Raw genomic sequence first — 21,914 nt, forward strand, 5'->3', positions numbered from 1 at the left:
CCTCACCGATGATAGTGTGGCCCACCAAATGTCTCTCACCTGGATTCCTCAACCACCTTCGAAGTAGTCACCCCCCACTTCCCGTTTGCCACCTGCCCCCATCCAGAAGCCACTGTCTCCAGCTTGAAACCCATCAGTGTCTTTTCTTAACCTGGCCAAAGTCTCCGGTATAAACTGGAGACTTCCAAGCCTCTCCATGATGTGGTCTTTGCATACCTGTCTCTACCTTCCTAACGTGAAAGTCCTCTGTCTTTCACTCACAACTACGGGGCATTTCCATCTCTTACAGGTCCCCACATATGCCCTTTGCTGCTTCACTGCTGGGTCTTTACCAGTAACGTTCACTCTACCTACAGCCCCCTTCCTCTCCCCACCTACCCGGAGAGCTGACCGATCGTTCCTCTGTATGCTAATTCAGAAGTCATTTCCTCCAGAAAGATTTCCTCGAAGCCCTGGCTGGGTGAGGCCTCTGCCCCCTGCTCTTATGACAGCCTGACATGCTAGCCTCAAGACAATCAATGTGCTCAACTGTTTACTGTTTAAAGTTGACACAATTGGGGCACCGGGGTGGGTCAGTCGGTTGAGCGTCTAACTCTTGATTTTGACTCAGGTCATGATCTCGTATTTCATGGGATCAAGCCCCACGTCAAGCTCTGCACTGACAACGGAGGAGCCTGCTTGGGATTCTCTCTCTCTCCCCCTCTCACTGCCCCTCCACAGTTCGCTCATGCGTGCTCTCTCTCAAAATAAACTTTTTTTTTAAGCTTATGCTAATAAATATTAAGGTTAATGAGAACAAGGATCATGCCTATATTGTTTACCTTTTTTATCTCCATACTTGCCATTGACTTGTTAAGTAAATGAGTGACTCCGTCTTCTCTCAGACCCTCTTTCTAAAGCCTCTCTGACTAGTCCAGTATCTAGACCCCTTACAAATTTCTCTCCTACACATAGTTTGGGGAGATTCCAGGGTTTTTCACATCTGTAGACAAGCCAGACAACTCATGTGCTCTAATAGAGTTTTTTATTATATTCCGGCCCCTTGTTGACTCTGTGCTATATGTCAGCCTGACAAGGATGTTGCCTCTCCGGGTACCACTGTGTCCACAGGATCCTTTTCTTCTTCTGATGGGCCCTAAAACACCTGCCCACCACTGCTGCTGCTTCTGCTCCGAACCATTACATTTGCCAAGCGGTACGATGTGCCAGACGGGGCCAGCGGGCTCCGTCATCCCTCCCAGGTAGTTTCCTGCAGAATGACACCTCTATTAATGAAGCACAAGAGGAAACATTTTGCCCGGGCTTTTCCCTTCCCTTCTCTGTGTTGGAAGGGCAAAATTACAGTTCTGTATCTTGATCCCCAATCTCTTACACAGACTTTAGCACAAAGGCTCGTTCAATGACATACATTCCTCACCAACCAGCAAAATAGTAGTTACACCCTGGAACAATGGAACACAGAGAACCTCATCCAGGATGCAGAATCTGGCAAGACAAAACAAAACAAAATACAACAGCTGAGCTCAGAATCCACTCATCCCTCCAAGAACTACGGCTGCATTGCTGGGTTGGTCCACCCCGCCAATCCCCCACCCCTTACGGAAGGATGAGCTCTCTCAAGGAGGCATCTTACGCTGTTATTCACATAGGCTTCCAGTGGACCAATCCCTCCTTTTTGAAAGACTTGCCCAGACATTTCTAAACTACAAAACTTGTTCCTTCTCCAGTCTAAGCTGAGTTTCCATTACACCTTTGATCACATCCTCAGTATAAATACAATTATATTAATTAAATCGGAGATGTAAATGGAGATTATAAGACAAGAGACTGTTTCCTGTAAATGGTTCTGCCATCTAATGACCTCTTTCCTGGAAGTCATCTCAAGTGACCCCTTATCCCATGCGAACCCATGGGACAAGGATGTAGACAGACCCCTTCATACTTATACAGAGTCCCACACACCTAGCCCTCTATTATAGGACCTAGGGATCTGAGCTAGGATGCCCTTATTCTTAACTTGGACCTGCCTTAGGCACCAGGTTACTCTGTTACCCTTGATTCTAGGACCAGGAGATTTCTGGTTCTAAACCATTCCTTAGAGGATGCACCCACAGCCTGCTTTATGGAATCTGTTTCTGATGCGTAAATCACACCTCAATCAATCTCAGTCATGCTAAAGAAATATCTACAAGAGTTTGAGAATTTTCAGATTTAGAATCCTAGTCATGTTTTTTTTTTTTTTACATTAATTTTTGCTCACTAATTGTCAATGTCCTTGGTGGACTACTATTTCTATGTTCTTCCCTTAAAAGTGGGGTACCCAGGTATTATTACACTAACAGCAGAGCCAACACAGACACCCTACCATGAATTCACCTGCCATGATATCCTCCTTGGGATAGATGGTTCATGGGCACAGTAGGTGTCTTTGAACTTGGTTGGCCAGACCACTACATTAAGCCTTTCTCTGGTGGTCATACATTGGCGTCCTTCCTAAGCTCTCTCTCTTCAGGTACCCTCTCTTTCAATCCACAGTGCCCATGAATGTCAGCGCCACTGAAATCCCAGGGTCAGAAACAAAGGGTGACTCTGTGATGTGACCAAAATACATACCATGACCCGTATATGCTGATTCAGACAAGAGCCGGGAGTGAGGCTACAATTAATCTTTTACTCAGTGCCAGGGGTACCAACAAATGGGAAGTCTAAGAGACAGGGTGCCTTATAAATAAGACTGAGCATTCTCCCCAACCTTCAGACATCTAGCCCTTCTCAGACACACCTGCCAGCGGTTAACCCACAGCACTGCCCAGCCACTTCCGTTCTGCTCCAGAAGGGTTGTCACAGCAGGGAGGTGGCACCCACATGGGAGACAGTGAGGGGGGACAGCACCTGGGAATGAGCTGTCACAGTCCTCTCTCCCTCGTTCCTCCTCAGGGTTTGTACATAGCTTCCGCAGCCCAGGCAACCTGAGAAGATCCCCCTGCGGTCAGTTTGGCTTCCCTCCAAGCACCTGCTAGAGGGAGCTTCTTTCCACCCAGACACGCAGGGCTTCAGGGACTCCTTCCAGGACCCCCGGCTGTCTGGCCCTTTGCACTGCCCTGTTCCCTCCCCCATCGCCCACATTTCGTTTTCCAGCTCCACTCCATCTCTAGACAAACTGCCTTTCTAATTTCAGGTGTCGGCCTCTAGACTTCATTTCTCCAAGGCTCAACATTGTATTCAGCGTTATTTTATAACTGCATTTCAGCTGTCGCCGCCACCTCTCTGCCAGGATAACATCCAATTGCACACGACGTTTCCTCTGCCAGGCCTGCCTGGCAAGCTCCCTCTTGCTCTCCTGATCTCCTGATTGCTTCCCACGCTCTCCCAAATGTCCCTGGTCACTTCCTGGACACACACACCTTCTACACATCTCAGTTCTGCAATCGTCTTACCGTGTTGTTACTGTTTGCTCTAAATCTTTCCTTAGGGCCATCTGTTCTTTGATTTAAGGTAATGTACCTTTCCAGTTTGTGCCTGAAGCACTGCACGATGGATCCATGGATCCAATCGAAGCTCCGTGAGGCATGGAGCATGCCTCTGTGGTCCATGAGGGCCTTCCCGGGGCCAGGCACATAGCAAGTGTTCGAGAAATATCAATACAAGGATTCTAAGAGGCCTTCGAGAATTCTAATCAGGATCTGTCTTCCTGATCTCTCTTTCCAGCTAAGCACCCTTTTAATAAGCAGCTTAGATGACAAATCTTATGGATAAATTCTCTGAGACAAGCTTTTCTTATTAAGCATAGATGCTGCTGATCTCTGAGCTAGCCATGCCCCATTTCTGCAACAGCTTCACCATTAAAGATTCAGGGACAGAATTTTCTAGTCACAGACTCCATAATCACCTCCAGCCTCAGAGAGGAGCTATGGTGACATGGGGGGGGGGGGCGGGAGGGTGGAGGCAAGCTCTCCCAAGGAAAGACCCTTCATGGGAACTATGGGGTCACTGAGCTCAGAGCCGACGTGTTGACCCTCTGCCCCAAATTGCTATTGTGAGTTCAGGAAGAAGACTGTGACAAAGAGGCACTGTGGAAGTAAGCTTTACTGGGGTATGTCTCAGTTTGGGATTTCTCTTCTTCATAATAAGTAACAGAAATGTCCTATAATCCTTTGCCTCCTGCCCACGGCGTATCAAGCCTATTCAACTGCCAGAGCAAATAATATTTTAGCATTCCCTCCTCTACACAATATTTTTTTTGTTAACAGTCATGTAATAATTACAAATCTTAACATGCCCCAAAATCACCTGTTGAGGATTTGTTTTGTTCTGTAGGGTTATTTTTTAAAATTGTGTGTGTGTGTGTGTGTGTGTGTGTGTGCATATCTGTGATAAGGGCACTTAACACGAATCCCTTTCAACAAGTATTTAAGTGTACAATCCAGTCTGGGGGCGCCTGAATGGCTCAGTCATTTAGGTCATGATCTTGCAGCTTGTGGGTTCGAGTCCCGCATCGGGCTCTGTGCTGATAGCCCTGGATTTGCCCAAAGCCCTGCTTCAGATTCTGTGTCTCCCTCTCTCTCCACCCCTCCCTTGCTCTCTCTCTCTCTCTCAAAAATAAATAAACATTAAAAAATGTACAATCCAGTCTTGTTAACTACAGGCACAATGTTATAGACAGATCTCTAGAAGGTAACCATCTTGCAAGACTGGAATTTTGTACCTGCTGGACAGCGACTCCCCACTTCCCCTCCCCCAGGCCCCGGCAACTGCTTGTTTTCTGTTTCTAGGTATTTGACACTGGGCTAAGTGAAATAAGGCAGTCGCCGAAGGGCAGATATTACACAAAAGGAGTCTTTTATCACCAAAGTTGTTTAGAATTTCTGGCACATGGTGGGAACACAAGCAGAACAACTTTTAATTGGATTTTATTATTGTCTTTTTTTTTTTTACATCAGTATCTGCTACATTATTCATATTTGGCAATTGTCCAAATGATTCTTTTATAACAAACAGGAAAACAGATTCTGGCCCATGTAATTCCAATCCAGAATTACATTCTGTATTTAGCTGTTATTTCCCTGTACTCTTTTACTCTGGACCTCTCCTCAGGCTGTCCTTTGTAACCCAATACTTTGGAGGAGTATACACAGTTACTTTACAGAAAACGGTACTTAATTTAGTACTGTGGTAAAGCATGTTGGAGGTGAAGCGTTAGATGAAAATAATTTGTACTTTCCATGTTTCCCCTCATATTACATTTTCAAGCTTTTTATGATGAAAAATTTTAATCACAAGCATAGAGAGGAATAATACAATGAGCCCTATCGCCCAGATTCAATAATTAACATTTTGCTACTCCCCTCCCCCGCCCCCCATCATCCATTTCCCCAGCATTTTGGGCTGATACATTTTGAAGCAATTTCCCAGACATCACAGTATTTTATTCCAGATTTTAGTAAGCTCTAAAAAAGAATAACACTTTGTTATATCATATTACCTACCTAACAAAATTATTTGTAATTCCTTACTATTATATACTGCCAGAATTATATTCACATTTCTCCTATTACCTTGAAAATGACCTTTTAAATGCCTGCTTATCCATTGCTTGTGATGTCTCAGAAGTTCTTCTTCCTTCCCTTTTCCCTCCCTCCCACTCCCCTTCTTCTTTGTCCTCTTCTACTTCTCTGCAGACAGTGCACTCCTAGTGAATAGGGAAGGGTGACACTAGGCAGGGAGAGAGAAGGGGGGCTCGGGGAGGCAGGTTGCAGCGACAAGTGGGAGGCTGAAGAAACAGAGGGGTTTGGAGAGAAAAAAGATGAAGGTATTCCAGACCCGCCTGGGCTAGGTGCCATGCGTGGAGTCTCACGAACTTTCTGACAAGGTCCCAATAAAAAGTCGGGGACCAAAATCCTTGGTGGCTACCCAGTCGGGACCCTGTCACTCTTGAGAGCTTTATACTCTCTCTCAATACACTCTACCGCTTTGCTCACTCTCTGTTGTCTGCAAGAGTCATCCTTTGACTCCGTGAGACAGGGGCCAGCGTCTCTCCCACCCTCCGGTAACACTAGTGCTTGCACCTGGAACCAGCCACACCTGGACTCCACCATTGGTCGCCCATGGTGTCCACTACACTGCCAGGTGGACCTGCACGTGTGGGCACTGGCACCACTGTGTCTCCACCACCAACACAGAGGACAGAAAAGGCAAGTGTTTTATGAAGGAATTAGCCTATTACTCATGGGAAGAATCACATCTCTGTATGTCCCTACATCTATGGAAGCAAATCATAACAATTAGAACAGAAATATCTACAACTAGGGGCGCCTGGGTGGTTCAGTCAGGTAAGCATCCAACTTCAGCTCAGGTCATGATCCGCAATTTGGAAGTTCCAGCCCCGCGTTGGGCTCTGTGCTGATTGCTCAGAGCCTGGAGCCTGCTTTGGACTCTGGGTCTCCCTCTCTCTCTGCCCGTCTCCCGCGCACGCTCTGTGTCTCTCTCAAAAATAAAAAATGAATAAACATTAAAAAGATAAAAGAAATATCTACAACTAAATACTTTCAGCGTACTACATGTGTACTTAAGGACGGACATGTAGAAATGAGGACTCGGGGACTGGTGATCCTTTGCAATTCGAGATGCCACCTGGATATAAGGATGTGCCCAGGATGGCAAGGAGCTACTAGGGATCTGATAAAACCCCCTAAACACTAAAGCTAATCATTTCAAAAGCAGAGAACAGCACAACAGGAAGATGGAATTTGAACCAGAACACGAAGTCAGACGTATTGCTTCTGGCCGTTTCTGGTTATGAGATTCCCGGGGAATTCAGGGGAAAGATATTGACGGTTGAGTCAGAATTACTCTGCAGTTTGAAGCTTTTCCTTCCTAGTAGATAAGCAGGATCGGACACTGCCTGGGTGAAGTCCCTATTACAGAAGTATCATGAAGCTTAAAGAAGAAACAGCAGGGCTGGTGTAGGATAGTTGGTAATGAACCAGAGTATAATATCAAGAGTTTAACAGCAAGTGCGGTTTTGGTTTTTTGTCAATTTGAATTCATGGGAAAACAATTCCTGGAGAAATATTTTGGAAAGCAAGTCTTTTTAGACAAAGATTTATCCCAAAAGGGGAACATAAGGATGAGTCCAAGAAATCATGTGGGTGAAGAATTTTAACATGCTGTCTGACACAGAATCAGTATTCAGTAAACAACGGTGTGGTGATGAGTCAGTGCTTTGACCAGCCACACTTACGGAGCCCTGCCCGTTTATAATCGGTCCATAGGTACCAACTTGTTCCTTCCTACATTCACCCTGTGTGGTTGGTACTGTTATTAGTCGCATTTGACATATGAGGACACTGAGGCCCAGAATTTGCCCGTGGTCACAGCCAGTAACATGAACGACAAAGCGGATTTCAAACCCAGACAGTCAGCTCCACAGCCTGCCTTTGTAACCAGTGCGCTAATTGTGGTAACTATTGTTGCTCAGTAAGATCGTATGAAAAACTAAAATTGCTGTGAAGGAAATGTATGTTGAGAGATGGAGAGGAGAGAAAGAGGGGTTGGGGGAGAGAGGGAGGGAGAACATAATGTTTTCCCCATCAGAGTTAGTCAGGGAAAAAAAGTCCCCATCTTGGAGACTCACTTCCTGAGACTCTCTAGAAGGACCCGGCACATCAGGACCCCTGGCTGAGCTCTACCATACAGACCGAGTTAGGATACACAGGCAGGCGGTGGCAGAAAGAGACAAGGTGCAGTCTGGACAAATCCATGCAGACATCCTCATGCTCTCTCCCTCCCAGGAAGATGCATACCTTCCCCTGCAAGGAAAACACAGAGCCTACGAGCAAGGGTTCTGCCCAGGGAGGCCCGTTAGAGACACAGCATCCCAACTGTGTGGGGCAGCTGGTGTTATGGGCTGAACTGTGTCCCCTCAAAATTCCTGTGTTGACGTCCTAGCCCTCAGGACCTCCGAATGTGACTATATTTGCAGATGAGCTCTTTAGAGAGGTAATTAATGTAATTAATTGAGATGATTAAATGAGGTCACTGGTGCGGCCCCTTCTCGATCTGACTGGTGTCCTCGTAAGAAGAGGGAATTAGGACACAGACACGCACAGAGGAAAGACTGTGTGAAGACAGAGGGAGAAGAAGGCCACCTGCCGGTAGAGGAGTGAGGCCTCTGAGGAAACCAGCCGGGCCACACCTTGATCTTGGACTTCTGGCTTCCAGAACATCAAGAAAACCCATTTCCGTAGGGAGAGTCACCCGGTCTGTGGAACACCCTGGCAGTCCAGGAAAGTTAATCCAGCTGACCATACAGGCACTCTCTACCTAATACGTACCCAAATTCCACACCCAAAGAAACAAAGCAGGTGTTCAGCACACATTACATTGTTTGTGCACGCAGTCCAGGCAAAACGATCTACACTTACCAGTTACTAGGTGGTGGGAACGCTCCTGAAGTCCCAGTGCCCAGATGCCTGCCTTGCAAGCTGGTCCTTCTAAGGATGGCCATCTCAGGCCTACCTTGCCAGCTGTTTTCTACACACGCACATGTGCACACACACATGTGCATGCACACACACACGCATGCGCACACATGCACGCACACACATACACATGCATGCACACACAAGCACCCACAAGCACATGCACACGTGCACACACACACACTCACTGCAGAACAGAGATGGCTTTCACTCTGGCACCTCTAAAGTCTCCAGCATCTAGAAGATGACTAAGGGATCGTGAGCGTGGGCAGGGACAGCAACATCACAGACAACCAACCTGGAGCCTGAGAGAAGAGCCACTCCTGCCTCGAGCCTGCCATGGGGCCCAGGCTCCTCTGTGCTGTGGCCTTTTGTTTCCGGGGAGTCAGTGAGTCTGGGGAGTTGGCAGCAGACCCCTGTGCCATTATTCCTAGGCCCTGAATACAAGATTTATCCCTCAGCAGGCTTCCTGGCCTCTTTTCTCGCCTCATCTGTCCTTCCTTCTTAGGCTTTGTGGACACACAAGGAACCCAAACTCCGAGATATCTCATCGAGAAAGTGGGAATGAAAGTTTTGATGGAATGTTTGCAGAATATGGACCACGAAAGAACGTACTGGTATCGACAAGACCCAGGTCTGGGGCTGCAGCTCCTCCATCGGTCGTATAATATTGACAGTACTGAGAAAGGAGATGCCCCTGACGGGTACAGGGTCTCCAGGAAGAAGAAGAACGCCTTCCCCCTGACCCTGGACTCTGCCAGCACCAACCAGACGTCTGTGTACCTCTGTGCCAGCAGTAAATCCACAGTGCCTCACAGCCACATCCTCTCTGCTCAAAAAGGGCAGATATCAGGAGGAAGTGACCCCAACTCAGGGCTGAGCTGCACTGGCTCCCATGGCACATTCGTGCCAATTAGAAGTAAGGCGGCCTCTAAGGGGAAGCAAGGCCGTACACACGCATCTTGGCTAGGAGAGCGTGGATGTTTTTCAGGCCCCACTCATCACCGCTTCCCAAGTCGGGGGCCCTTCTGAACTTACTTAACCCGCCCCACCGTATGTGTCATCCCCAACCTAAATTCATGAGACCCCCACCCCAACCAGGAGGAGAAGTCTCTCACTTATTCACACTGGAGCGGCCCTGCCCTATGACCATGTATCAATCTTCCCTCCCTGCTCCTTTCCTCCTCCCTCATACTGTTTGCTACTTGGATCACCGTATGCTCTTAATTGACATTTCGCTAGAGGGCGCTCACACAGTCTAAACTTTTTAGCTAAATGTTCCTGTCTTTGTGCTGATTCAAGAGAAAGCTTGTGGAGTTTGACTTCTGTTTATTCAGTTGAGAAAGAGAAAAACCGACAAAAATGGATCTTTTTAAGTTTCTCTAAATGCGCGATGATGTTTGATTGGAAATTTCTGATCAGGGAAGGAATACACTTTGATGCAGAAGGTGGTAAGAATTAGGCTAAGGGCACCCTGGTGCCTCAGTCCATTAAATGTCCGGACTGTTGGTTTTGGCTGAGGTCATGATTTCATGGTTTGTAAGTTTGAGCCCCGTATTGGGCTCTGTGTGGACAGCACAGAGCCTGCTTGGGATTCTCTCTCTCCCTCTCTCTCCACCCCTCCCCTTCTTGCTCTCTAGATCTCTCTCAAAATAAAAATTAAAAAACTTAAAAGAAAAAGAATTAGTCGTGCTATATCTGTACTCACAATCCTCTGGAGAAAATATCTGTTTGTTTTAGGAATGAAACATACACTATCCTGTCAGTAAATATTAATTGAGCCTATTCTGCTTTGGGAATACAAAAGAAATGTAAAGGATATTGGAAATCCAAATGTCAGTGCAAAAGTATTAATGAGACAAAACAGGCATATTAGATGCTTCGATTCAGTGCTAAGTTTTTATGGTGTAGAACTCAGAGAAAAAAGTAAATCGATCACATTACAATATTCAGTATTAAGTTCACATGAGAGCTAAGACTTGAGCTGATTTTTTTTTTCTCTTCAGAGTTTCTATTTAAAGTCAAGTTAGTTAACATATAGTGTAGTATTGGTTTCAGGAGTAGAATTTAGTGATTCATCACTTACATATAGCACCCAGTTTGAGCTGATTTTAGATAAAAAGTAAAGGCAAGAGAAAGTATTAAAAGTAAGAAATATCCTGCAACATTCTTGTGAGAGATCCTGCTGGAATGAAAAGGTGGCATTCTTTCTCTAAAAAAAGTTAGGGATCATAGGTCTCCCAATGGAGGTCGACATCTAGAACAGAGAAAGCACCTCTTCGCAGAATAGTGTGAAACGACAGAACACATCTGCAAACATCTATTTTCGGTGGGCCTTCAGGGTGTCTGGGAGTCCTATAATTTCTCATAAATTATTAACTTCCCACAGCAAGCATTGCACCAACCCAGAAGATCAACCTCAAGAGAGGGGAACAGATATGAGCATTCCCAGTGCCTTCTGGGACCATCCCCAACTAAACTGAGACCCTGGTGGAAAGAGCACCACCCCGGACCAGGTTTCAGTCCTTACACGCTGCCACTTGCTCCTTCAAAGGCATCTTACCTTGCTAAGGAGCTGTCGCCCAAGCAGAGAGGTAGAACACATGACTTAAATGGAAAATATGCAGAGATTGAATATCATACACCAAATGAATTATACAAGACATCTAAAGAGGTTGAAAGGATTGTAGATTCGGATAAGAGGCTTGAGTTTAGAAATAAATTGAAAAAAAAAAAAGTGTCCCAAAGAGAGTTCACAGAATACACTCTTAAAAGCACATAAAATATTACTAATGTTTACCATAAGAGTACAAGGAAGCATTCGGAAAATGTAAACCATGATTTTGGATAAAGGTACATTATATTAAGATACTGAGAAATTCGTAGAAGGAATGATGCTATCCTTAATCTCCAAGAGAGAGAGGTTTAAAATTCTGTGACTTGGGTAAATACAGCAAATTGTTCTGTGTTAAATGAAAATACAAACAGGCTTTGCTAGGACATGATGGAAAAGTGGGGATAGCCTCTTAATAAACAGGGGCAATGAAAGAGAAGAGAACATCCCCCCTTTTTCCTAGACAAGCGTGAGATACCCCAAGCAGTTTATTGTAACATACAGCTGTGAAATACAAGTATTATTGCCTACTAATTATAAATGAAAAACCTAAATCTAAATAGCTTGCCCAAAACCACACAGCTGGAAAGTTAATGGCAGAGATAAGTGTTCCTATATTGCTTTTGAAACGATCAGATAATGGAGTCCAATGTGGGTAAATTTCCAAGCTCAGTTCAATGGGTCTCAAATCCAACCATTAGTAGAAAGATATAATTCACACAGCCAAATATCTGGGTCTCCTACCTCTGTGCCAGCAGCAGAGCCAGCACCAAAGACGTCTTCCATGATGTAGCATATACTTTCAACACTTCCATCTTGAAGTAGAACGATGAAGTGTTAACAGAAGAAACGGTATCACCCTAGTGATGGACAAGTAAAGATGGCCATTAAAAAAGGCCAGTGATGTGTTTGATGAATATAAACAACTGAAACTAAGGTATATCTTCATTCAGTTTCAGAACAGTGCGGACAAAATGATCTAAAGTGATGCAAGACAAAGAAAAATGTTAAAAGTCAAAACAAGTTATAAATAAAGAAATGAGAAACAGAATGATTCACATTTCTCAGTAGCAACACTGAATGCTAGAACACGGTGGTGTAAAAAATAATTCCAAAACTCTGATAGAAAACAATTTTCAGTCTATGTTTCTCAACCAACCCAAGCTACCAGTCAAATGCAATTTTCATTTCTGCCAGGATCTAAACTCTTTATTTCCATTTCACTCTTCCTAAGGAAGTTCCTGGATAATGTGTATCAGCAAACGACAGGAGAAAGTCGAAAAGGGAAGGAACGGCAGGATTCAGAAAATAGGGAATCTGACTCAGAATAACAACAACCAAAAAAAGCATCAGGATAACGACTGTATGGAACAACGAGTTAGCAACCAGGCCAGACTGAAGCAGGAAGACTCCAAGGTTAATTTTCAGCTACTGCCAAAACACAGACTGTGGCTACACTAAATGAGAAACTCATCCAGAACATCATCTAGCGTCAGTTCACACGATCAGAAACCCAGATCCAGCCTGGAGAAGATGACCTCCTTAAAAATAATCTAGATGACTCAGAGGCTTCAGATATAGGTACCAACCAAACGATAAAAGTCTGCTGATTACCTAACAGCCATTCAAAAGAATGAGGCAGTTCTTGTAATGCCATGATAACTCCTGTAAGACTCCTCCTTCACAAATCACAAATATGAACTCTGGACCAAAAAAAAAAAAAAAAAAAAAAAAACAAGTTTAAAGTTTATCTTAATGGGCTGAAAAGCAACCAAAAGAAGGCAGAATCTACGGGGAAGTAAACACTTGGATGAAAGGTAAGTTTTCTGTTTCTATAGATTTTTGCCAAAAAATAGATCGCAGTCAAGTAGAAACCCATGAAGAATTGACTAAAAAGTTAGCGAGGATATCTCAGAAAAAGGATATCCACAAAATGGCAATCCAAAATTCTGCATGCAAATCTGTCCCAGTCTCTGGTTAATGCCTGAACTATGCATGAGAGAAGCACTCCAATCAGCCATGCTAAGGGTGAAAGAACTGAACAGAAATTTCCATTTTTGTCAGACAGAAGAGAACAGAATTCAGAGGTTGAATTTAGCAAGTTAAATGCCAGTGAAAACAAAAACCCAATCACCCCTCAGAGAGATAACCAAAATCCAGACATACCCTTGACGGTGTCTAAGACACAATGAAAAAATTACTAGCTATATGAAGAAAATAAATAACATGACCTATAGTCAAAAGAACATCAGTATGGCAGCTGCCTGGCTCCAAGCTCTGAACTCCTGATGTGAAGACATATTTTGAGCTTACCTGGATGATAGAATTCATGAACAAGGATTTAAAGCATGTTCAAGGACATAAAAGAAAATATTACTGTAATGAAGAAAACAAATGGGAATTCACAACACAGTAATGGAAACTATAAGAAATAAATGGAAATTTGAGAACTAAAATGGCAATATTTGAAATTAAAAAAAAAACCTCACTGAATGAGCTTGGAACAGATCAGAGATAACAGAAGAAAAATTCAGTAAACTTGAATTTATGGCAATAGAAATTTTAGTGTCTAGCGAACGGGGCGGAGGGGGTGTGCAAAAAGAATAACAGATTCCAGTGGTCTATAGATAAATATCAAAAGACAATAGCTGTTGGAAACTTGGATTTTGAGGTAGAAATGTAGAGCACAACAAATAGTGAAGTGTAGATACATATTAGAGATTTTTCTTAATTCCTTGTAGTACACACAACCGGTGAAAGCAAAAATTTCAGCAGTGCATTGCCGGGCATGTGGCAGATAGACACAATAAAGATACAACAATACCACAAAAGATGAGGTTGGAGAGAACAAGCCCACGTAGTCACAAAGTTTTATATTTTCAATGAATCTTTACGATATTAATCATAAGTATACTGTAAAAAGTTTAAAATGAGTATGATAATTTTCAGCCAATCACTAAAAGAAAAAAATAGAGAGATACCTGAAATGTCAATAGTTAACAAGTCAAAATAGATTTTTTTTCAAATAATTAAATAGGGTCTATCCCAGGAACAAGCTTGCTCAATACTCAAAAATCAGTCACTGCAGAGGCGCCTGGGTGCCTCCGTTGGTTAAGCGTCTGACTCTTGATTTCAGCTCAGGTCATGATCCCACGGTCGTGGGGTCCATCCCCGGGTTTGGCTCTGCACTGAGCATGGGATGCCCTGCTTGAGATGATCTCTCTCCCTCTGCCCCTCCCCCACTTGGACACGCACTCTCAGTCTCTCTCTCTAAAATAGAAATTAAAGGGGCGCCTGGGTGGCTCAGTCGGTTGAGTCTCCGACTTCGGCTCAGGTCATGGTCTCACGGTTCGTGAGTTCGAGGCCTGCATCGGGCTCTGTGCTGATGGCTCAGAGCCTGGAGCCTGCTTCTGATTCTGTGTCTCCCTCTCTCTGACCCTCCCCCGTTCATGCTCTGTCTCTGTCTCAAAAATAAATAAACATTAAAAAAAAATAAAATAAAAATAAAATAGAAATTAAAAAATTAGGGGCGTCTGGGTTTCTCAGTCGGTTAAGCGTCCGACTTCGGCTCAGGTCATGATCGTGCGGTTTGCAGGTTCGAGTCCCATGTCAGGCTCTGTGCTGACATTCCAGAGCCTGGAACCTGCTTCGGATTCTGTGTCTCTCCCTCTTTCTACCCGTCTCCTGCTCATGCTCTGTCTCTCTCTGTCTCTCAATAATAAATAAACGTTAAAAAACATTTTTTAATAAATTAAAAAATTAAAAAAATAAGTCATTATCATTTACCTTATTAGCACATGTATAAAAAGTACAACAGTTATCACTAGAGATAGAAAAAACACTTAATAAAATTCCATATCCATTGTTGATAGGAACACTCAGAGAAGTGGGAACAGGACGAACTTCCTCAGTCTAACGAAGGACATCTGCAAGCAGCCAACAATTAACAGCATAATGAACGGCAGAAATATTCAACACTTTAGCTCCAACATGATAGACGAGTCAATAACGTTCATGCACAGCACTTCTGTCCCACATTACTGGAGGTGCTAGGCAGCACATCCAGGCAAGAAAAAGACGAAAAGGCTGAAGAGTAAATGATAAGGTAAAACCTTTTAAGAGATGAAATCACCATTTATATTAAAATATCAAAAGAAACTACAAAATTATGAAATTAATAAGTGAATTTATTAAGGGCATGGGCTATAATATTAACATGCAAAAATCAACTGCAGTTTATATGCTATGGCAAACAATGGGATAAATGAGTTTTAAAATTTGAATTTAAAAGAATATAAACAAGCCCAAAGTATTTAAGAACAAATTTAACAAAAGACATGCAAGACACGTATACTGAGAAGCAAAAAGCGTTACTCAGAGAAATGGGAGATAACTTTATTATTATTTTTTTTAGGTTTTCTTCATTTATCTTGAGAGTGAGAGAGCACATGAGTGGGGGAGGTGCAGAGAGAGGGACAGGGAGAGAGAGAGAGAGAGAGAGAGAGAGAATCCCAAGCAGGCTCCACGATGTCATCCAGAGCCCGATGTGGGGCTCGAACTCACAAACCGTGAGATGATGACCTGAGCTGAAATCAAGGGTTGGAGGCTCAACCGACTGAACCACCCAGGTGCCCCGAAAGACAACTTTGCAACGTGGGATAGATCATGTTCACAAATTGGAAGTCTGGATGTTGTTAAAATGAGCGTTCTCTTCAAATTCATCCATGGATTCAACAAAATCCTAATTCTTGAACCAACTGAATTTTGGTGGGGTTTGTTTGTTTGTTTAACTAGAAAGCTTATTCTAAAATGTATATGGAAATGCAAAGGTTCTGTGAGGAGGTGAGAAATGGTTGAAAGCCTATGTGTGATCTTTCAGGCTTCACCAGTGGCAATTACCCAAAGGGTAGCACCTATGTGGTGCTCCATAATGACAGGTGGGGAAGTGATGGATACGTGGCGGATGGATGGCAGGTGAATGTTACGCCTTGGGAGTGAAGATCCATCCTAAGTGAAGAGCCACACAGCTCCACTAGGGGGCAGATGGATTTTCTGCACATTCTGCAGATGCTCCTCCTCCTACTACAGAAGGGAAACAGACGCAGTAGGAAAGGAAGACCACGCTGGGGAGGAGGGATGAACTTGAGTTTGCCTTCTCAGTGCCTTTTCTCAGGGAAAGTGAGAGGCTATCACCTAAAGATGCTGACTTGCCTGCTACTTCTCCTGGGACAAAGTATGAGTCTGATCCCACTGGGAAGTTTGGGATTAATGTTGATGCCCAGTGGAGGAGCAGAGGGTCTGAGGCCACCCATCAGAGGATGAGGGAACTGGATTAGTGGATTAGTGGATTCTGATGGTATAACAGTTGGAAGAACAAAATGGAGGCCGTGCCAGGGATCCAAAGTGACATTAAAGCAAATAGTGAAAAGACCTTCCTGCCTGGGGACGAGCTTGTCAGCTTTCTCTCTCTCTCTCTCACTGAAACTAGACACTGTGTTCAGCGCTCTCCTCTCTCAGAAGCCACACAGAGACATCTGTCAACGCGGGACCTCCGTGACAATCCACTGTGAGGTCGATATCCAGTTCACCTTAATGTTCTGGTACCATCAGCTCCCAGGACAGAGCTTGGTGCTGATGGCAACCACAAACCAGGGTCTGGAGGCCACTTACGAACATGGATTTACCAAGGACAAGTTTCCCATCAGCCGCCCAACCCTAGTGTTCTCAACTATGACCATAAGCAACGTGAGCCTTGAAGATAGCAGCTTTTACTTCTGTAGTGCCGGAGACACAGTACTCAGCACGGATCAGAGGTCTGAGCAAGAACCTCAGCCAGCTCCCTCCTGTCTGGCTCCCACCGGATGAACCCAAGGCCCCAGCCAAGGCAGGTGGGAGGGGGAAACCACAGCTCTGGCTGTTCCTGTGCTTGTGGGCAGGTCTGGGTGTGAAGGGGAAGACTGGCCACAGGGAGAGAATCTGCAGGACGAACTGGGGGTGGGGTGGGGGAGGGGGACTCCAGCCAGACACAGAAAGTATAGCTGTCAGGAGGCTACGGATAAAATTTCCTTCGTAAGAGTATTTAGAAGTACTCGGGAAAGACCATTGGACACAGTTTGCCTTCAAGGGGCAGGGTCAGAAATCCCCTTCAACTATTTTATTTCAAAGCTCTATTTGGCTCGTTTTCTATTGATATACTTCAGAAGGCTCTTAGCCATCTTGCTATCATACTGGTCCATTAGACTGATGGCATTTTGCTGGTTGTTCTTGGTGACCTGGAATCATAAAGCACTCAAGATGCCTCAGTATGCCATATGCATGCCGGACCAACGTAAAATCTGCAAAAGTTCAGGGACCTGCCACATTGATGAGCTTTTGAGTGGTCCAAGGTCTGGGACGTGTTTGATTATACCCTCTTAGCTGCTAAACCTTATACTGTCTGCCAAGGAGAGAGGTGTGATGCTGAGAGGGCCTCTCTAGACTTGGGAGTTACCATATACCACAGTTGGGTGTGCCAGTCTGGTCCATTTGCTGTGTAATCTGTAAGGTGAGGGAAGTGCGAGAGGGGGTTCCACAGAACAAGGTGGTGATTAAAGCTGCCTCGGGCCATACACCAGGCAGGTCCATTGTTCTCCAAGTCCCTGTGGCGGGACGGGAGTGCCCCCAGCCTTCCCCAGTAAGAGACGCACTGAGCAGACACAAGGAGTTTTAGCGCAAAGCCACATTCTTCTATCCGCCAACAGCTGTTTTTCCTTTGGAAAGCACCCTAGATCTTTGTCTCACGTCGCATCATGGCAGTCAGAACTGTGTGTTAGCTGCCCCTCAGATCTGTAAAGCTAGACATGCACAGAGTAGATACACAAGCCCAGTTTCAATTCACTCTCAAGAGCAAGTGTGAGTCTCAGGGTTGCTCCGACCCCACCTGTCTTTACCATCAATCCACACCCAAGGCTGCATGGGAGTGTCCTAGTTCCAGCTGAAAAACCCTGGGCCCGTATTCTGGCCTGGGTGACATGTTTCCCTGGAATCATCAGTACAGTGCCACACAAGTGTGGTCGGAAAGGGAGTGGTGACGATGATCATCTCAAGGGGCCAGAACTTCAGCCTCTAAATCTAGGTGTTCCCATTTTATGGGAGGAAAGATGGCCTGAGGTGTAGTTCTAACCTGTGTTCACATTTCTTTCACACTGTCATTTAGAACTTTTAACTGTTCACTCACATTTTCCTTCTTTTTGCTTCCCTGTGGTGCATTCTGGGTCATTTCTTTGGAAACAGCATCCAGTTTACTAATTCACTCCTCAGTTCCAATAAGCCATTTAACTCTTCAGTTGACCTTGTCTAGTTAAATTATATTTTTGTTTCTAGAAATTCTACTTGGATCTTTTACAAATATGAGCGGTCATTTTTGAAAGCATCTTGCCCTTGTATATTTTTATTTTTATTTATGTTTTCTTTAATTTTAGAGATAGAGAGCATGCAAGGGGGGAGAGGGGCAGAGAGAGAGAGAGAGAGAGAGAGAGAGAGAGAGAGAATCTTAAGCAGGCCCCACACTCAGTGCAGAGCCGGACACATGGCTTGATCCCACGACCCTGGGCTTATGATTGTAGAAATTGAGAATGAGATGAAATCATCCACATAAAACACAGAACACTATGCCTGATAGAGACAAAACAGACAATTAATTTAGTCCTGCCTAAATTTCTTTCTCACTATAATATATGAAATTTTACCACTAGTAATTCTTTCCTCAAGGTTAGGTATCGCCCTCACTGGGAACATTTTATTTATTACTGCCATTGTTTCTCTTTCCTTTAGCTGTTTGAATCACAAAATCCATGCATATTTTTGCAAAACGTAAACTCACTCATTTAAATAAAGTTAGATCATACAACACATACTGCTTTATAACTTACTCTCTTAATATTCCACAAATACCATTTCATGTCAAAAAATCTACATTAAGTTTTGTAAGACCATTTCAATATGTTGATGGTCAATTTTTACAATTAAAACCAATGGCAAGGTAAATATCATATGCTAGATGACAGGGTTGTTTAATTTAAAAAGCAATGGTGTGTGTGTTGATTTATTTCTGTTATAGACTCAGCAGGGAATAATGAAAGCCCTCCCTACTCTTCCTTTACATGATTGGCCCCTTCTTTTTTATTTTTCTAAAGTTGATTTATTTATTTTGAGAGAGAGAGTGCGAGCGCACAATCAGGGAAGGTTCAGAGAGAAGAAGAGACAGAATCCCAAGCAGACTCTGCGCCTTTAGCACAGAGCCTGATGTGGGGCTGAAACTCATGAAACATGAGATCGTGACCCAAGCCAAGATCTAGAGTCAGACTGTGTCACCCAGGCACCCCATGACTGGCTCCTTCTTATGTGAGGTCTCAAGTTCAAATCTCATCTCCCCCAAAGAGGTCTTTCCTGACCCCCTTACCTAATACAGCACTTGTGAACCCAGAAGTTGCTCACATTTATTACCACTCTATCCTATTTTAACAATACCTAAGCACCATAATCTGATATAAATATACCTCCTCACATATGTGTAGCCACACCCAGATATACACATAAATGCCATGAAAGGACATTTCCTATCTTCTTCATTGCTATTTCCTTACAGCTTAGAAAAACTGCAGGAATGCTACAGGAATTCAGCCAATATTTACTGAGTGTTACAGACTGAAATGCGCTCCAAAATTCGTACAAGTACAGCCCTAAGCCCCGGTATTTTAGAATGTGATTGTATTTGGAGATTCGGTCTTTAAAGATCTAATTAACTTAAAAATGGGGCCATGAGGATGGCCCTAATCCAATCTGGCTGGTATCCCTATCAGAAGAGATTAGGACATCCTAGAAGAGACACGAGGATTGTACCCACAGAGGAAAGGCCACATGAGGACACAGTGAGGAGAAGGCCATCTACAAGCCAAGGAGAGAGGCCTCAGGAGAAACCAATCCTTCTGATACCTTGATCTTAGACTTTTAGTTCCCAGAACTGTGAGAAAGTAGGTTTCTGTTGTTTAAGACACGTAGTCTGTGTTATTTTGCTTTGGTGGCCCTAGAAAACGAATATATTGAGTAAATAAATATGATTCAAAAGAAAAGAGGAAATTTTGCCAGGCAGTATGGATTTCCCAGGAGAAAAAGAGTTTAGACAATGTAATCCCATAAGCAAATGAACTGAATTGTTCTAACAGGGACGAACTGATGTTTTGACTTTTATGTTTGAAGAGAAAGGTGGCCCCACAACGTGCCAGTCCCCTCTGCTGCATTCCCAAGGCTGGGAAAGGGAACAGATGTGATGGGTTCTAGAGATCTAAGCCCAGAACCTGCTCAAACACAGTGGCTCTGAAGTGGATTGTCCTCAAATTGGAACTGTACAGGTGCCTGTGTGAAGTGAGCACTCCGTGCTGAGCCTTGGAGATCCTCTGGGCAGGTTGGCCAATAAGAAGTGGACAAATTAGCGGCTGCCTTCCAAATGGACAACACATTCTAGAGTTTTTATAATCCAAATGAGTGGACAGAGCCCAACTGACTGATTGGGCTTATCATTGAACTTTGCTTGTGGAGCTCGATCTGGATCTAATCTGATTTAGAAAGATAAATACACATGCCATTAATTAAATCTGAGTGTCATGGGACAAGTCATGACTGCTACAATAATAACAGCCCACATGCCTATTCCTTTTGGACTCTCTCCTGCCTTTCTTCTGCTTACTACCCTCCAATAGATGCTGGAGCCACTTAAGCAGCTCTAATAGGCTCAGGGACAAGACAAGGAGGGGTGGGAATGTGAACAGGAAGGCCGTAACATTACAGGAACCAGTCTTTCATTAACTAGTGTTAAAGCCTTAATTGCCAGAGACTTCCCACTTACCCCTATAAAGAAGCCTGAAGAATAGGTAAAATATGCAAATGGAACCTTGCTCTGGGCACAAAACTTGATCTTCCTTGGCTTCAAGGTGGGGAGCAGGACAAGGGGGAGAGAAAGGGTGGATACCTCCATTTAGCCAATCAGCTATGGCCAGCCTACGCCTCGACACCTTGGTCTCAGCCTTCATGTTTTTCTGGGCCACACAAAGTGGCCCCCTTCACTATCAAGAGTCAGTGATTCCCAGGCTCAGATATTCAAGAAAGCAGTTCTTATCGGATGAGAAATTGTGCCATGGTGAAAATATGTGGTTTAGAAAAAAATAATGGAGGAAGAAAAAAGCTGGAAGTTTAAAGAGAAGACAGCTCAGAATTGGACAATGTGGTTGGAGATCAGTAAAGGACACTGGGCCGAAGGGGGAGTTGACTACAAGCGAAGGAGAAATACCTGAGCCTGGTGGGGGGTAGGGGTGGGCTTGGGAGAAAAGTGTTAAAAAAAAAAAAAAACACAACTAGTGACTTGGAATCTGACCAAAATCTACTTTTCAGACCACTGAGATGTCCCAAAGACCCCAGTGTGTAGCAACACAATGGGAAATAACTTAGCTTGTGTAGGGAAAGCCTCTGGTGTCAACTCCACATTCATCAGCCAGGTGACCCTGGAGAAGTCACTTACCTCTGAGCTTTAGATTCTTTATGATAAAACGGAGAAAACTGTGTCTGTTGCCTAACTCATGAGGCTGCACTGCAGATCAAATAACGAAGAAGGGAAGCGAATATTCTATGATAGAGCAGGCGGGTTCTAGAGTCAACTATTGTGCTTAAATTCCATCTCTACAACTTACTGGCTGTGTGACCTTGAGCAAGTTACTCCACCTCTACATGGCTCATTTTATCATCTACAAAATGGGCAACCTCATGGGTGGTTGTTATAATAAAGTGAA

General features: G+C 44.1%; 1 long non-coding RNA gene and 2 gene segments (V, D, J or C); 2 read left to right on the forward strand and 1 right to left on the reverse strand.

Annotated features, from left to right (window-relative positions):
- LOC122235315 overlaps nucleotides 1-21,914 on the forward strand; it is a 57,613-nt gene that overhangs the window by 16,853 nt on the left and 18,846 nt on the right.
- On the reverse strand, nucleotides 1,046-21,770 carry LOC122235321. The gene is made up of 3 exons (XR_006213380.1): nucleotides 21,647-21,770; nucleotides 1,409-1,485; nucleotides 1,046-1,249 (listed from the first exon to the last, which is right to left on the reverse strand). It is a non-coding gene; the product is annotated as an uncharacterized LOC122235321 (long non-coding RNA).
- Nucleotides 8,820-21,914, forward strand: part of LOC102966676 — a 40,781-nt gene continuing 27,686 nt past the window's right edge. The window contains 2 exon segments of the C gene segment in view: nucleotides 8,820-8,868; nucleotides 8,989-9,291. Of these exon segments, the coding sequence occupies nucleotides 8,820-8,868; nucleotides 8,989-9,291 (352 nt within the window).

Source organism: Panthera tigris, chromosome A2 (assembly GCF_018350195.1).
Source record: "Panthera tigris isolate Pti1 chromosome A2, P.tigris_Pti1_mat1.1, whole genome shotgun sequence".
Lineage (NCBI taxonomy): Eukaryota > Metazoa > Chordata > Mammalia > Carnivora > Felidae > Panthera > Panthera tigris.